Consider the following 14504-nt stretch of genomic DNA (forward strand, 5'->3'; position numbering starts at 1 on the left):
AGTACACAAATTTTGCGTAATAAACGTCAAATTGCACAATGATAAACAATATCTTAAAGTGTTTGCTTCCCCACTTGTTTCATTGTATGTTCTACAGAAATTTATAGTGTCGTCAATCAACGTCACTATTACTTGTTAGAAATACCAGAGAAATCTTATAATAATAAATAATAATAATAAAAAAAAAAATACCTACCCAGAACCGTGATGAACGATAACAGCAGCTAAATCGTACATATTACTTCCCATACCAGACCTCCTAGTCTCATGTAAATTCGTTAGAATATACTTCGACATATCTAGAGCAGTCAGAGGGAATGCAATATATGTGTCAAGCTTCGTTCGAAAGAAATTGTGCCACCGGAACCTTTTCAGATGGAGACATAGCACCTATAAACAAAAATTTGTTTTTAATTTAGGTGAAAAAACTAGCTCATTATTAACAATAAATGAATATATATCTCTACGCAAAACTACCTCCCTAGTAAAGAAACACGAAATAAGATTACACAAGAAAGAAAGCGTTACAGTTGACCTCAATGTACACCTGTTTATTGTCCCTCATTCAAGTAATAAACAATTCACTTTTTTAAAGTATATTTGTAGGTTTGACAATCTCCGGTCTTTAGTGCTATTTTAATCCTCTACTCTTGAGCTCAACGAAACTTATAAACATTATAACCGAAACAGATTAATGTTCGGAAAGATTTAACGCAGGTTTACTTTTTAAAGAAATACCTAGACTATTTATGTATCAATTGTAAGATTCTTTGGTTATCATTTTAGATTTTTTTTTTTTTTTTTTTTTTTTTTAATACTGCATTTCCAGTTTTACTTTTGTTAAAATATTAAAGACACTGTAACAAAGATAAAGATTACTGAAAGAAAGAAAAGAAACAAAACCGAGATGTGAACAGTCATCGACGAATACGGAACTGAGGTTTCTGCATTTACCACTCGATCGCTGACTTAATAATAGCACAACAGTGGATTCCCAATTACCTTTTAGATGTTCCAATGAATACACCAAAAACATCAACACCTTAAATTTTATAAAATCGCTTTAAGTAAAACACAGAAATTCAGTTTCTGTATTTTCCAGGTGTAACAACCTTACAGAACAATCATAAAATGTCTTATTAGCAATATAACTTATACCTGAATTCATCCATTTGAGTCAATTTCTGATGCTAAACCGTAATGAAGCGACCTCCAACAATGCCGATTCCACATTTAAATGTCGGACTCATTAATTATTTCCGTTCCTCCCTATCCCATAAAATAAACACGTGGAAAATTAAAGCATGACCTATTACGCATTAAGTATTATTTAGTGGGAAATTATTCATATCATCTTGCAAAAGCAATATGCATAATTAACTTGTATATAAAACACCCGAAATAAGATTGGTTGTAAAATAAGAAGATTAGAATTTGTCTATTTCCCTTGAGTTTAAAGTTCTTTTTCAGCACTACGGCTGCATAAGACTTAAGATTTACAGTTTAACGAAGAACTAGTATCACGAGACCTCCCAAATGAAACAAGTACTATCTAATGATGCAATATGATGATGATGATGATGAGCGGAAACTGAAAGAAACTTATCGTTAATTAAATTTTCATCAAAATACTTACATTCGGCAGTCTTCTTATCCAAAACCGTTTCGTTGACCTTTGTTTACTTTTACAATTACTACAATAATAGAGTTCAGTTTCCGCCAATTCTTCAACTTCGATGAAACTTGTTAAACAATCTGAAACAAATATTAAAAAAACCTTACAAATAGGCTTTTATTAGGCATATACGAACAAATATTGTTTCATAAATATAATTACCGAACACACACAACTGTATACCAAAGTCGATTTCACAACTTTAATAATTGTAAACCAAAATATTAAGAAGTACTTACCGTGAACAATTTACCAATGAAACTATACACTTTAATAACTGTTAAGACTTGTTATAATGTACACTGCTGAGATATAAAGAAATTCTTTTATTTTTATGTCTCGTAGTCAAAAATCTGAGTTAAAATTCCACACTACAAAACGCAGCGTATCATTCTGATTATGTAACCTAAAAGCTATACGATGTCTGTCCAACTGAACACAAGCTGAAAGAGTTGACTCCTAGTCGGTTTTATAGATTTCCTTCATACTATAGAAATAAAATTACTGGAGCTCTGAACATTTTGATTACCGGCCCTTTAGAAGATATTAAGCAGTCTTGAAATCGCACTTCAAATAAATACAAAGACCATTTTAATAGTTCTCTGAATGACCCATGGTCGGCGGCACCGAGTCCATTATTATTATTATTATTATTATTATTATTATTAATCATATTCCGTTATCACAACTTTCCATTATTGTCTGGATCAGTAAACAACTGCTTAAGCTATAGATAATTGTTGTCGCACAATTGCAGTGCACGAGTGTTGATTTTAAACAGTGACAAATTTTGTGCACGAGTGTTGATTTTAAACAGTGACAAATTTTGAACATCGAGTGGTCGTTAAATATTTGATGAGGAACAGTATGAAAGCAACAGAAATACATAATGATACGAAAAATACTATAGGAGACCTGATTGACTTTCAACTGTTATCAATTGAAAATTGAATTTAAAAGAAATTGTGAAAGATGAAGATGACCAGCGAAAAAAGACGACCGAAATCTGTAATCACGTCAGACATTATTGAAGAAGTTAACGCTTTGCAGAGCTCAAGGTATTACAATTGAAAAAGTAATTTAGTTTGACCGAAGAATAGTGAATTAAGAACTTCATTTGCAAAACAGGTCTTGTGACTGATGAAACTTGACAAGAATCGGAATGAAAAATTTCTACGGACAACTTAACTCATTGTAAGAGAAATCAAACTGATTTTATGTGTTGATTCATAATCATCATGAAACGAAAATAACAGACAAAACCACAACAGCTTTCTGATTCTCCACCTCCAAAGAAAAGTAATTTTCTTATTAGCTATTTTCCATCTGGTAATACCATCACCGCATAATAGTATGCATAGGTTTTGTACAAACTATGGAGAAAATGAATGGAAAAGCGTTCAGATTCATCAAAGAAGAAACTCAACTTGCGTCACTACAATGCTCGCTGACATAAGCGTGTCGTTGCAGTTTTATTCGCTGTTACATCCGCCTTATTTCACCAGATCTAGACTTTCACCTCATCCCGAAGATGAAAAAAAAAAAAAAAAAAAAAAAAAAATCTTGCTGAACTAAAAGTATTTTGCGATCTAAAAGTTTTATAAAATCGTTGGACCAACTCTATTAGTGTCAATGGAGATTACTGAAAAATAAACACTATTTTAAACATTCTCAAATTACCCTCGTGAATGCACATCGCAGTAATAATTTACTAACCTGTTATATGACACGGTGGTCCTGTTTCTTCGTTTTCTTTTGTTTTCTTATTATTCAGAAACTTTTCTGGAATATCCAGAGAGAGATCCAAGAAAGGGTCATGCTTTTTTGATTCCATACCACAGTTCAGACAATGCACCTACAAATATAGAAGAAAATAACAATAACTATGAGGAAAGGATTAATAACTTGTTCAAATTAAATAATCCACTATTTTAGTAGTAATACTTTTCAGAGAACAAAAGACATCGAAAGTATCCATACAGATTCCTTGGAACTGTACTAATTACCGTTTTGCATAAACTACAATAATTTTTCCTTTAGAAAAGGAGCCTTACGCTATAAAGAAACAAGCTTTACATCAAAAATCACTGTTTTTGAAACTTAGATCTTCAAGACTACCAATTGACCATAATGTCCAATGTATACTGAATATTCACCTTTATTTTCGAGCCTCCTCGGGGGTAGGATCCTACATTATACACGTATTTCTTGTTCGTTCATTTCAAACTTTCGATAGACGACCACTAAATTCAACTTATGGAACAATAAAAGGTTAGAGTTTTATTTTTTCGAATATTTGTCCTGATAAGAAGTAATAAATGCGAATGTTTTTTGTTATTTTTAAATTGAATATTTGCTTCTTCTTTCCGTCGTCTTCATTAACTATTCGGTAATATTTTATATATATATATATATATATATTAGTGTATGAATTACGACTATGGTTGATAAGTAATACATAAGTACACCACGTCGAATGACGTAAATAAATGGACACCTAGAGAGCAACATAATTTCGTGGAAACACTGAGTATTAGGAAGAGTATTGAAAGTGCGTACTGTGTTCCGTGTATCATTAGCAAATATTTAACAAGGTTTCAGCGCAGTTCAAATGGGACTGAAAGACATAGCATACCAAGGATCAAGTTCACCGACACTAGCGCCACGCCTGAGACGTGCAGTCGTCTGGAATGTAAGGGCCTAACCATCCAAACTTGCCACATCACAACACAGATTGACAGCAATAATTCCATAATTCTATGGTAAAATAGGAGGTGTGAGTGTCACGGTGTGGGGTTCAATTTGGAAAGCTAGTTACAGTAACTAAATTTTTTGGAACAGGCACATCAATGCTGCGAAATCTGTCAGTCTGAGGTTTCATACATTCGTATGGCAAAGAGGAATAATGATACGAGAATAAAGGTGTGTGTAAGGAACGAAAAGAATCAACATTATGCAGTTTCCTGTTTATCCAACCAAAATATTACGAAAGTCAAAATCATTCGCAAACATTCCTCAATAATCGGGAGGAATGTTTGTGAATCTTACTTTATCAGAACCAAACATTGTACGTTAAATTTGTACTCTTCTCTAAAAAATATAATTGCACGCCTGAATTTTTCTGTCCCTTAAAATTATCAGTTTGGCAACAACACATTTGAAGTAATAGCAGAGAAAGTCATAAGAAAAATAAATAAATAAATAACGACACTTCTAAACAGTTCACAATTCACTGTTTGAAATACTCAGCTTCTCTTTTATTACTTAATGCAATGATACTTTCAGAACAAAATAGTACATTGGCAAATGGAGAAAACTTGGTTGTAGGTAAAACACACACGCTTTTTAACAACAAAAATCGTTTTTAAAAAAAGGTTAAGATGTTAGTTATCTATCCATACAACTGGAGGAAAGCTTTGTAGCTGTTTCGATAGCCGTGCATGTTGTCTCTTTTAGTGGGGATTCAATACCTTTCAATCTGGTTCGAATCCTACTGTGTGATTTTATTTACTTTATTTTGTAACTTTTCAGTTATTCTTGCTGTACACTTTGATAGTAGTATTGCACAGGGCTGATTTACAACTTCCTAACCTATCTAAACATCAGAGGTCACAGAGGTGTAAAACATTTTCTATATATCCCTCCTTAGTGCAAATAACTTCTTACATCGATCCTGAAAATAAATCCGGAGTTCTAGTGTTCAGGAAATCACCATCATTCCTAATAACTCTCCTTCATCAATATAATTTATTATTAAGTAGGAATGGAAAAAAGAAAGAAAAAAAAAAAAAGAAGACTTGAGGATACTAAATTTGGTGAGGCAACATTTTATTTCTCGCAGTTTGATGTTATACTGTGAACTTTATGTTGTCTTGGTGCATGAGAACGATGTTAGCTTTCTACGTGTTTTTTTAATACTTAAACGTCTTAATTGTTCTCAATGGTATCCTCCAGTCACGCATCACCGTTTGCTACAGATATTATTATAAGAATACCGTCAGAGTTCCACAAAACACTGGTCATCACCTTACCCAGAACAACTTCAAAGGAATACTTTGGGACTAGAGATTAGGCGTTTTCTACTGCTTTCTACTGCTGTTTTGTCTCAGGTTCGAATGGTGGATGTAAGTCATATCTTGAATTAAGAATTTTACTAAAATCTGCTTGTATCCTCTTTATAACGATGAATGATGTGCTCACAAGCAAGCATTTACTCAAGTTTGTCCGGGAGAAATCAAAATTAGTTGGCGCCACATTTGGACACTATTTGACAAATCTTAGCTCCGGCGCAGGGAGAGGTTTCAACTCCGAGGGCAGAGGAAAGGAAGTACACTTGATAAGAAAACGAACTTTCTTCCGACTGTACTCAGCATTCAGACATTTGAGAACATGTCTCGCCAATATTTTTCTCATGGTCTGCCACAGATTTGTGTTCACCACTTCATCAGAGGGTTTTGTAACCTCTTGTTAAAGGTGCACCGGAGCGAAGATCATCATCAATGAAAATCTGACACTTTTGGAAACCTGGAACTCAATTTCCTACAGTAGCATCAGAAGTTGCACAGTTTCTCAACGTCTGACATATCAAGATGAATTTTTTGGGTACATATCCTTCTTGTAGAGGTACTTAACAGCTCGGTTTTTCGCTCGCTGTTCCTTGGTCATGCTATTCATTGGGCCATTCTATCTTCTTGGCAGGCTTGCAGCAAAAGCAAATTATAGGGCCAAAAATGTAGATGAGAATTCTGTATCCACCATTAATAATTTTTTTGTGTTAGTTTGAACTATCCACATCAGTTACGATGGTATTTCGCTAAATATTTAACAAAAAGTAGTAGTAATAATAATAATCCGCTTTATATCAGTTCTAATTAGAATAAAATGGATATATAGACAGGGACGGCGCCAGAAACGCTTGATGGGGTGGGCGGAAAGAGGCGGACCTAGTTGCTGGGTGGGCGGACAATGAAAATTAGAACTGAGCAATGTAGACTTTTTTGAAAATAATTTTCAATTTTTATACTCTTTAGTTAGCTAGGGCTCAGACCGAAATAGGAGAGAAACAAGGATGTGGAAAACAGCTGTCTTGGCCTTATAGATGGTACAATTCTGGCATTCGCCTGGTGGGACTGAACAAATGCAGGATTTAAGATGGGCTGCGGGAGTTCATGTCTATATGCTCGACCTACCGAATTTCGCATGGCAGTTACACTACCTCTACTTCCAGTATTTTTTTAACAATAATAACGGTGTGTGTACTGTGTAGTTTGTAGTCGATGAAGTTCAAGACAGCTTTACCTCCTCTCCCTACAAGAATGCACATGAATGCATAGAAATAAAATAAGGTTCAAATAACACAGACAAACAGATAATACTCTACCTTTCGTTAATAACATAAAATACACAATAAGTAGGTAAAGTAAAACAAGGATAAAATGAGCTACTGCAAATATTTTTATCTTTGAATGATTTATTACAAGAAAGCAAGAGACAAAAAAATATAAATCATTTATATTTTTTCTCATATATTCTTAATTTGTGCACATTAGATTCTTTGCCGTGATCTCTATATGCAACGGCAAAGACCTATGTTACTAAAAGAATAGGGAAATTCGACAGCATGATTGTTTGATCATATCTTACACAGAAATCTTTGAAACAAATTCAAGTTTTTCTACTCTATAGTGATCACAGTTAAAACTTAAAGTTGTCGATTTTCTGCCACAGGAAACCACTTTTCGCTTTCTACTATGGCTTTTATTCTATAGCAATCAACATTAAAGTGGTATATTCCTGAAATTTCAGGTTTGAACAGGGGGTTAAGATAGAAAATATTTCGTATTAATAAAACGTTAACTCAAAAAACAGCTTCTCACTATTGCTAATCATTCTTGATCTGTGTAGACAGATACTGAAACCGAAAGTTGTGATGGACTTCTATTGTTTCCGGTTTTAGTAGAGAGTATAGGATATAGATGAAATGTACTCTTGGGATGCTTAATTGATTGCAGAAAACCGCTTCTCCACCATTTTTTCTCTATAGTGACCAATGTAAAAACCGGTATTATTTCTATTACTGCAGGTTTGAATATTGCCTTCGTACTTAAACTCTGTTCTTAACTTTTGACCCTGTACATACTGAACACATTTGGTGATGGTGCTGATCCATCAAGTAATCTTGGAGATGTTTTCATCTTGAGGACAGACGGACACACGGGCAGAGTAAATATTTAATAGTTTTTGTAAACTGATCTCCTTGCAAGATTTGTTCCTAACTGTAGTACTTTCGTCTACAAAATAAAAGTTGTTCCCTGTTTATATCCCATTAATATTCGTTAAAAAAAAAAAAAAATCTAGAGGGTTGGGAAAAAGTTATTCGTGCCAGGGATGAAAATTTTCTTCAACGAGGCACATATTTTCGTCAGAGGAACATCCCTAGCATTCCCCCGTCAACACATACTGGGAAGTATAAACGCTTTAACCCATTTTAGTAACAATTTAGCAGCATCTATGTATTCTTTAAAAAGGAGGAAAGAAAAATTGCTTCAGATTATTTAATTTCTTGGTGTTTGGGAAATCTCGGAGATAAACAGTAATCAGGTAGCAACTTTCTAAAGCATGGCTTCTTCCAAAGAAAGAAAGGATGTGAATTATAAAATCAGAAACTGTAAACTAAAAACAGGGGATTTTTTTTTAAATAAATAAAAGTAGCGAGCGGGATTCAAACCAGGTTCGAAAGTTTTGAATTCCAGCAGAAAGAACTAAACAAGCACGGCTATATCGAAACACACTGTAAAACCACCTTTCAGTTGTATTGAAAACGAGAGAACTCCTTAAATCCTTTTTTACGATTTTCTTTGGGTTAAAAAGAGTGTGTGTTTTCTGTAACTAAACAGTTTTCCGCATTTGTCATATCTCTCTCTCTCTCTCTCAACCTAGCACTCCATTAAGTAACGGAATAGGACTTGGATATTTCGAGCAGTAAACAATGAAGTGTTGGAAAAACTTCTATACTCTTATTTTTCTTACGACTTCCCCTCCTATTACTTCGAGTGCATTGTTGCAAAACTGACCATTTTAAGGGTCTTAGAAAAATGCAGGCGCGTAATTATATTTTGGAGTGATGTACAACAACTGGAAACATTGATAATACTTGGAATTTTTTTTCTCACTGATGCTTTACGGCGTTACACAGGAGCACCTGTTAGCGGATTGTGGTTCGGCTATATTCCGTGCAATGCTGTGATAATGTATTGATTTACTATCTTGGTTTGTGTTTTTAAAAACTGCAAGTGTATATGAATAGTAAGAACAAGTTTAGGTCGGCCAATTCGATTTTAATAGAATAAATATGTTACAATGCAGTGTACAAAACAAATCAATAAATTTAAAAAACACGAGTTCTTGGATGTCTGCGTTCTGCTTTCATTGGTGACTGAAAAAGGGAGTTTCGAAAACTCTTCACCTTTTCAAATGCTGAGGCATGTTACAATTTACTATTGTGTTACAGGCATAAAAATGCTTATTATGTCGTTTTATGTACATTACTACTGGTATTAACAACTACACATCAATATGCTGTTTCGAACGTGGACACTGAGAGGAATAACAGCAAGTTATTAAATGGCAAATGGAAGAAATAAAGAGCTCTTATCACACCACATACCTCTATAGGTGAGAATTCAATGAAATTCAAATAGCAAAAAATGATCGACTCATCCGAGAGTTTAATCCGGGTTTCAGACTTACTATGTCGTTGCGCTAGCCACTCTCTATCAACTGAGTATTGAAGACGGTAGCGCACCAGTACGGTAAGGCAGAAACTCAGGTTTGATTCTCAGTCCAGTTCATTTGTCGCACTTCGAATTTAATAGCGGGAAGGTTTACATGTATTGCATAGCTATTCTACTCAATTTAAATACAAGTTTATAAAATTTGTAATACAAGTCAACATTACAGAGGATCGGACAAATACAAGTCAGCATTTATTCATGAAATATGAATGAGTATCCAAATAGTTTGTAAAATATGTGAGTGAAAATTAACGTTCTGTAAAGTACCTATTATGAAAATTTTTGAGGAAACATACAATGTTTTGTATCCTCGTCGCCAAAAGTGCCTTTACATCGCCGTGACGGGTATGTGACCGCACAGTACTCCAAGGAAGGGATGGTTGCATAAGAAATTGTGATTAATTTTGAACAGTTTTTATTTTGACTAGGGAAATAACGTAGATATAGGGAGCAAAGGAAAAGATTTGAAGCATAAGGAAAAGATTTGAAAAGATTCGTATTCTCAGTTTTTCATTTTATTCTCTTATATGTTAAGTTAATAACTGCTGACAACTGCTACTAGCGCTTTTCACTCTTCAGGAATTTAACACGACATGTTCGCAGAACACTTTTCTAAGTCCTAAATGTATGCGTGAAGTATTTCATTCGTCTCACTGTCCTTTATTTCAGAATGGAAACTGAATATGCTGAACGTATGTTTCGCTTTCGTCAAGAAAGGGTTGTAATAAATGTAAATAAGGTTCTTATTATTAAATAAAACACAGAAGTATCTATTCCATGTAGAGCACAATATAATACATTAATTAACCAACATGATAATCACTAACGTCCGCAGGACTTTTTTCGAACGGGGGGGGGGGGGCAAAAGACCGTTATAGAGTTTTTTGATTTATTGCTCTATATATATTAAAAGTCATAGTTTATCATTGATAGCGTATATCCTCTTACTTTTTAAAATCGCCAGTTTAACCTATTAGTCAGAACATACATCTCCAGATATAATGTAGAGGGAAAAAAAGGAAAGAGATATGAAAAGTGGCGTAAGTAATTTTACTGCACCCTGGATAATCCATTACTCATACCCCCCTGTCCCACGCATTTCAACTGCTGCGTTATATATATATGGTTCCATGTCAGAAGGGCCCGAAAAAGGGCTAGGATAGAAAGGCCCGAGTCAAAACGGGGCTCGGTTTTAAAAGGCCCCGCGTCAAAAGAGCAAGTTCAAAAGTGGCCCCGCGACAAAAGTGCCCGAGTCGAAAATGCACAGCGTGAAAATATTCCCCTCGTCAAAGGGGCCCGGGTCAAAGATCATCGCGAGAAGAGAGTCAAAAGGGCCCTATGTAAAAAAACGGACAAAGTGGACACCGCCTCAAAAAGACACGGGTCAAAAGATACTTGCGAGTAAAGAGGCCGAGTCAAAAAGGCCTTATGTCAAAAAAGCCGGGTCAAAAAGGACCCCGTTTCAAAAGGGGACAGGTCAAGACGGTCCCGCGTCAAAATGACCCGAGTCAAAATGACCCCGCGGCAAAAGGCCCCAAGTCAAAAAGGCCCCGCGTCAAAAGGAGCCAAGTCAAAAGAGCCCCGCGTCAAAGGGGTCGGCAAATACAATTCCACGGCTAAAAAACCTGAGATCAGGAGTGAAAACCAGGAGAAAGATACATACGACCAGTGGCGTAACTAATTTTATTGTGCCCTGATCGTTCATCCAACTCATACCTTCCCTCTGCCGCCCGCATTTCAGCTGGTATATATATAAGTAAACTGGACCCCGGTCAAAAGGGACCGGCGACAAAAGGGTCCAAGTAAAAAGGGCCCCGCTGTCAAAAGTGCCCAAGTCAAAAGGTCGTCGCGACAAAAGGGTCCTATCTAAAAATGCCCGGTGAAAAAGGACACCGCATCAAAAAGGCACGGGTTAAGACTGTCCCGTGTCAAAAGTTTCCGAGTCGAAAGGGCCACGCTACAAAATGTCCCGAGTCAAAAGAGGCCCCGCGGTAAAAGAGGCCGTGTCAAAGAAGCCCCACGTCAAAAAGAACCCGGGATAAAAGGCCCGGTAAATACAATTCCACGGCTAAAGAGCCTGAGATCAAGAGTGGAAATCAGGAGAAAGAAAGATATATGACCACTTACGTAAGTATTTTTACTGTGCCCTGGATCGTTGATCATCTATTTACTCATAACTTCCCCCTGCCCAACGCATTTCAGCTGGTGAGTATATATTCTATGCCAGAAGGGCGAGGACCGAAATGCCCGAGTCAAAAGAGCCCCGGGCGAAAGGGCCCCACGACAAAACTGCCCTAGTCAAAAACGGTCCCGCGTCTAAAGTGCTCGGCGACCAAAGGGGCCGAGTCAAAAGGGTCCAAGTCAAAACGGCCCCGAGTAGAAAGAGCCCGGGTAAGGAGTCGGCGACAAATGAGCCCGCGTCAAAAGGGCGCTGTTTCAAAAGTGCCCTGGTCAAAAGGTCCGGAGTCAAAACGGCCGCTCACCAATACCGTTCGAGTCGAAAGTGCCACGCGTAAAATAGTCAAGACTGAAAAAGGCCCCGCGTCAAAAGGGCCCGGTTCCACGGCTAAAAAGCCTGAGATCAAAGCACGAGAGGAAATCGAGCATGCACAAGTGTATATTGTCCCTTTGGTAAGTTGATGGTTTTGTGCAAAAGAAGGAAAAATATCTGTAGTTATTAGTAGCAAATAGGAAATTTGAATGGTGATATAAGTTTTGTTTGGTTGTTGATTGTTCTGCAACAAATGCTATTACTTAAGTCATTCTCCATTAAAGTATGGTTGCACTCCCGTCTTTCGGAGTCTGTATTCTCGTTACTTTATATATTATTCATTTTCCCCTTAGTTCTAAAATTCGATTTCTAGCCCTAGATCAAAGTATAGTATGAAAAATATTCTGTGAAAGCGATTAGTTTAATTTTGCAGTCAGAAGGCACATGTGGAGCTGTATACAGGGTTAGTGAAAAGTATTGGGACAGAACAACAATAACGACGTGCGTGGATGGAGGCAAAAAATGTTACAATTGGCATTATTGCATTGACTTGGAGTGGGATCACCTTCGAACCGATCTTGAATTCCGCCATATGGCATACCACACAATATTATTAAATATAAAAGGTTATGTTTTTAGACTAACTTATACCTTAATATTCCTACAAATGAGAATGTGAACTCGTTTGTGACACATCATCTGTTTGGGACAGAGTATGCTCTGTTTTACAGGGTGTCCGATGTTTAAAAGTAAATTACAGACATTCAGTAAAGCGACATCAGCATCATCCCTATTTATCGTATGATCATATTTCAGGTCTCGTTTTATCACAATACAGCAACCTTTTAAATGGTAAACTCCGCATAAAACATTGCAACAGCTAACGCCGCGCAGTTAGGCCACCAAATATACATCTTCTTATCACATAGTCGTGTCAGGTAAAGAGACCCCTCTCTCACCTCCTTTCTTCTCTTCCATACTAAAATTAGCTAACAACATGAGCGCAATTCTTATTTCAAACTATACATGTATTAGTATAGATAAAAAGAAATAACAAAAAAGAGACGAAACAAGATTCATAGGTTGATGTAGGGAGAAACTGAAACACCCACAATGAAAAATTGAAACCAATGAATGTCTATTACACAGAGATTCAGAAATGAGCAGAGAGAGAGAGAGAGAGAGAGAGAAGAGGAAAGGAGAGGAGAAGAAGAAAAAGTAACGGGAGAACAGATAAAACTGTGGAGTTCAAACGTAGTAAGAAAATAACCTAACATTATAAAGTTCCGTTTCCAGAAATCCAACAGTAATATAGAAATAATGTTTGTTTTTACATAGTTTTTCAGAACTATTCGAATATATAGACGATCCTTTAAATATTTATTATGTTACTTTCATAATGGATAGCATACTCAATTTCAAGTAGAACTGTAGATCTCCGAGACACATCTAGGATAATGTCAAAGGTTTAACACACATGCTTTGTTTCTGCGTGGTTCGACTGCAAATTCGGTAGTGTTCGTTGGACGTAATGATCCAAAATACATTCTAATATACCCAGTAGACAGCGTTGGTCATATCTTCCATTTCAGACTACTAATGCGAACTGAACGAAAAAAACGAAACGAAAAGAAAAGAGAAAGAAAGAAAAATGAGAAAATTGAAGAGTGCTATTTTATTGCTAAATATCTATCAGATATAACCTATATTAAAAGTCCAAACTGTATCGTAATGGAAAGCTACAAATGTTGGAAAGGAAAAGTTCATATTTCTCATAGATGTAGCATCTTTCAAATTTCAACGTGAATAAAACACATTGAATTATAGGACGGGAACAAATATTGTGTCGAACAAGTAAGATAAAATTTTGTTTTCAAATAACCAGAGAGGTACCATTTTCTAGTCTTTTCCGAAGAGTTATCTGTTCCGAACATCCAGCATTGATTTCATCTCTTCCGAATATAACGTAATTTGCACAGAGAGAAAGAACACGCTAAGAGCTCATACGCATCATCGTGTCAGTCGTGTGATGTTGGTTAGGTTATAGACCACCACTGGATCGAGGAATTTAAATCCGTAGTGAACCAGTAATTCGACTGAGATTCGGTAACCCAGAGGATAAAAAAGAGATTTTACTTATTTCCTTGCGTTTAAACAGTATTTCTGTCAGATATGACTAAGGCCGTTGATGTTATCCCCAGAGCACGAAAAACACGACGCCGAAGTTAACAGTTAATTAGATTCCCCGGACCAGGCTTCTGCTCCGTTTTAACTTTGGAATATGAACTGCATGTATGTGTGAGAGGGAGAGAGCTAGAGAAGTGAAAGATGCAAAGACAGATAGGGAAACGTCAAGAAAGAAAGAGAGAGGGACGGGACGAATATAAATATGAAGCATACTTACTATTGCAGTGTATGATATAGAACGCACACACTATTTACTCGAACTATCGCTAGTGATGCCTTGTAAGTTCTCCATCAGGAGATGAGTCTCTGTTTGCAGCCATTATTTTATGCGAAAAAATCATACTACCTGATGGAGTAT

General features: G+C 36.1%; 1 protein-coding gene across 2 annotated transcripts in view; it reads right to left on the bottom strand.

Annotated features, from left to right (window-relative positions):
• LOC145666589 (ubiquitin carboxyl-terminal hydrolase 3-like) overlaps window positions 1-14504 on the bottom strand; it is a 121894-nt gene that overhangs the window by 25083 nt on the left and 82307 nt on the right. For both annotated transcript variants that reach the window (XM_081733987.1, XM_081733988.1), the window contains exons 7-9: window positions 3392-3530; window positions 1637-1755; window positions 197-390 (exon numbers count right to left, since the gene is read on the bottom strand). In XM_081733987.1, coding sequence (XP_081590113.1) covers window positions 197-390; window positions 1637-1755; window positions 3392-3530 — 452 coding nt within the window. The remainder of the gene's footprint in view (window positions 1-196; window positions 391-1636; window positions 1756-3391; window positions 3531-14504) is intronic.

This window comes from Thermobia domestica, chromosome 12, assembly GCF_964235325.1.
Source record: "Thermobia domestica chromosome 12, izTheDome1.hap1.1, whole genome shotgun sequence".
Taxonomy (NCBI): Eukaryota; Metazoa; Arthropoda; class Insecta; order Zygentoma; family Lepismatidae; genus Thermobia; species Thermobia domestica.